The sequence below is a fragment of the Poecilia reticulata genome, linkage group LG14 (assembly GCF_000633615.1).
Source record: "Poecilia reticulata strain Guanapo linkage group LG14, Guppy_female_1.0+MT, whole genome shotgun sequence".
Lineage (NCBI taxonomy): Eukaryota > Metazoa > Chordata > Actinopteri > Cyprinodontiformes > Poeciliidae > Poecilia > Poecilia reticulata.
Window position 1 is genome coordinate 17,471,908 of NC_024344.1, and position 2,963 is coordinate 17,474,870.

Here is a 2,963-nt window from a genome sequence, read left to right on the forward strand (position 1 = left end):
TATATATATATATTTGTTAAAATTAAAATTAACATCATTTCATGAGAGTAAGTCAGATAATCTGTGAAAAATCAAGCTTCTCTGCCTTCTCTCAGTGCTCCCATTATTAATTCCAGAATACACCACTTAGTCAGAAACAACCAGTCAGAACCAGGGGGAAGGTCTTATCGCTGCCAATCACTGCAGTGCTCACAGTCTTCCCTTGCTCTCTGCTGCGCTACAGCTGGTTCAACACAACATAGCTTGCCATGAATGCTAAGGCTAGGTACATGGCCATCAATGATGACTGTTTTCCTGGACCGGTAAGTTGCTTCTCCACCATTAACACAATGAGAAACATTGATTGACAGCACTAAAACGATCTGATTGGATGTTTTTTACCAGGAGTGGTGCATTTCTTCAGCCTAATATTAGTTTTCTCTTTTTAATACATTTGCAAAAAACTTCAAAAACTTTGCTCCACATTGTCACACAATGGAGTACTTGTGTATAGAATCTTAATGAAAAAATTCATTTAATATAATTTGGAATAAGGCTGTATCAATCAGTCAAGTTTAATTGGTTAGCACACTTCAGCAGCAAGGTAGTTCAAAGTACTTTCCATCATAAAAATGCGAATAAAAAGTCATAAAACTTGCAATTTAATTGCAATCAATTAAATTGTACATTTTGACAAGTACCATCATCTGAATCGTACACGTCAAATACATTAGACAATATTCAATTTATTATGGTTCAAAAGGTGGGTGCCTTAATTTAAAGGAACTCGGTATTTCTGCTCGGTATTGTGGTGCATAGAAGCTGCTTCTCCACATTTGGTTCTGGTTCAGGGGATGCAGAGCAGACCAGACCCAGAAGACCTGAGTGGTCTGGAGGGTTGATACAACAACAGAACATCTTTGCTGAATAGTGGTGCTAAACCATTCAGTTATGTATAAACTAACAACAGTATTTTAAAATCTATCCTCTGAGCTACAGGGAACCAAGATTTTTGAAAGGAGTGATGTTCGTTATCTGCCTAATTTTAGTGAGAACACGAGCAGCAGCGTTCTGGACCAAGCTGTTTGGTTTGTGATGAGGATGATATGTTCAGGGAATGTACGGTGTTATTTTTCCACCACACACAAAGTTTTGTACGTTGGCCAAAATGTTTGAAAATCGTTTCTGAACAGAACATACAGAACGTGTATGCTCTGTCATCCAGACTTGGATTGCTCTTTTGACATTTTACAGTTGCTCCTTGATCCTTTTGAGGCTTTCATGGAATAGCTGGAATTTACACTGAGATGAAACTACTCACATTCACTAATTAATTGACTTTTTAAGACGGTTGATAGCCTGACATTCAATTTAGGGGTATCCAGACTAGAAGTATATTAATCTTAGGTAATCCACCATGCTTTTCGGTTGTTTTGTTTGTCACATAAAAATTCCCGTAAAGAGCATTAAAGCTTGTTGCTGCATTGTGACAAAATTGGTAACAGTTGGTTTGAATACTGTTGCGAGGTGCTGCAGACATTTGTATTTGTCTTCCACATGAAAGGAGATGATATGAAAATGCCAGCAGTGTCACACTGAGCTGTCACTGTGGCCTTATCTGTCAGTCCAATATGGTGTTGAAACAAAATTTCTGCCTTCCTGACAGAGCTAAGAGTTACGAATGCTAAACAATGTTTGGCTCTTTCGGCAGATCAGTGTCACTCCACTCAGGCACCTCTGGACAGCTAATGGGTCACTGTTTGCTTTCCCTCTCATAAACCTCCTTTTCAATTCTTATGTAAGGGGGAAGCCCAAATACAATGGTAGCTAATATTGTGTACAGCTGGGGAGTTTGCACTTTAAATATATATTACTTAAAAAAAACAACAACAAAAAAAAAAACAAAAGTCCAATTAGCAACATGTAAAAATATTTTTTCGGCAACCGTGAATGTAATCAGAGTAAATCAAGTGAAACTATGTTTTTTTCAAGGCATTATTCCTGTGCAGCACTCTCAGAATAATGGAAAAACAAGCAAGAGCGCTGCCTGGTGAACATACGGGGAGTATAAAAAAATTAACAAACCGGATAGACATGAATTTAATTATTGATACAGTAAAGCCACAGAACAAGCATGTAAATCAACCAAATAAACTCATGCCTTACCTTCACCTGAGCTCATGCTGTGCTTCTGTCACGTCAGGTCAGCAAACCCTCACGGAGGGATGGACCTTTGTGGTTGTATGCGCAGAGACTCCTCCCTCTGAGGGTTACTGTTTAATCAGACTGGGACATTTTGAGCACAGATGTCAGTGTCACATTGTTCTGTAGACGCTTCAGGAAAAGTTACAGATCATTGCGGTTACAGAATTACAACCCAGAGTGGCTGTCAGGGTCAGGGCCTGTCTGCTGTCTTCATGATGTTGATTTTTCACAAACGTTCTCTAGCAAACATCTGAGGCCTTGAATAGGCCTGGAACTGTTCAATTTAGTCTAGGATTAAATTACAAAAAAAGTGGATTATAGTATCTGCTTCTGGTTTTGCGTCAAGATATGTACAGGAAATGATCTAAACTGTCTCAAATCAAATTTTTGCGTCGACACGGGAGAAGGATAAAACGCAACGTAAGCCTAGAACCGTTGAAGCGTGAAAAAAGACACTGACACAGAAAGAAAACAATAAACAATATGTTGGTTTATTATCAGCTTAAGTGGGACAAAACTTGGCCCAGAAACATCAAACTTTCCCTGGAACATTTTGAGGTCAAAGAAAACACATTCTTTGTGAGAGAGGGATACAGCCGGCACAAACAGCCTCCTCATTTCACTGAACACGTGTTGTTTCCTAGTGGATTCATTCCTTTGCTGATCAGACAATCAAACATGTAACCAACAGAAGCACAGCGACAGAAAATGTTAATGGCTACAAAAAGAAAAGAAAAGAAAATATGTTTTGTCTGCAGCTTGCAAAGTGATACTAAGCC

General features: G+C 38.7%; 1 protein-coding gene across 1 annotated transcript in view; it reads right to left on the reverse strand.

Moving 5' to 3' along the window:
* Nucleotides 1-2,197, reverse strand: part of nherf4b (NHERF family PDZ scaffold protein 4b) — a 12,200-nt gene extending 10,003 nt beyond the window's left edge. Inside the window, exon 1 of the mRNA XM_008428174.1 lies at nucleotides 2,146-2,197. Within this exon, the coding sequence (XP_008426396.1) occupies nucleotides 2,146-2,161 (16 nt within the window). The 5' untranslated portion in view covers nucleotides 2,162-2,197. The remainder of the gene's footprint in view (nucleotides 1-2,145) is intronic.
* Nucleotides 2,198-2,963: the final 766 nt, after the last annotated feature.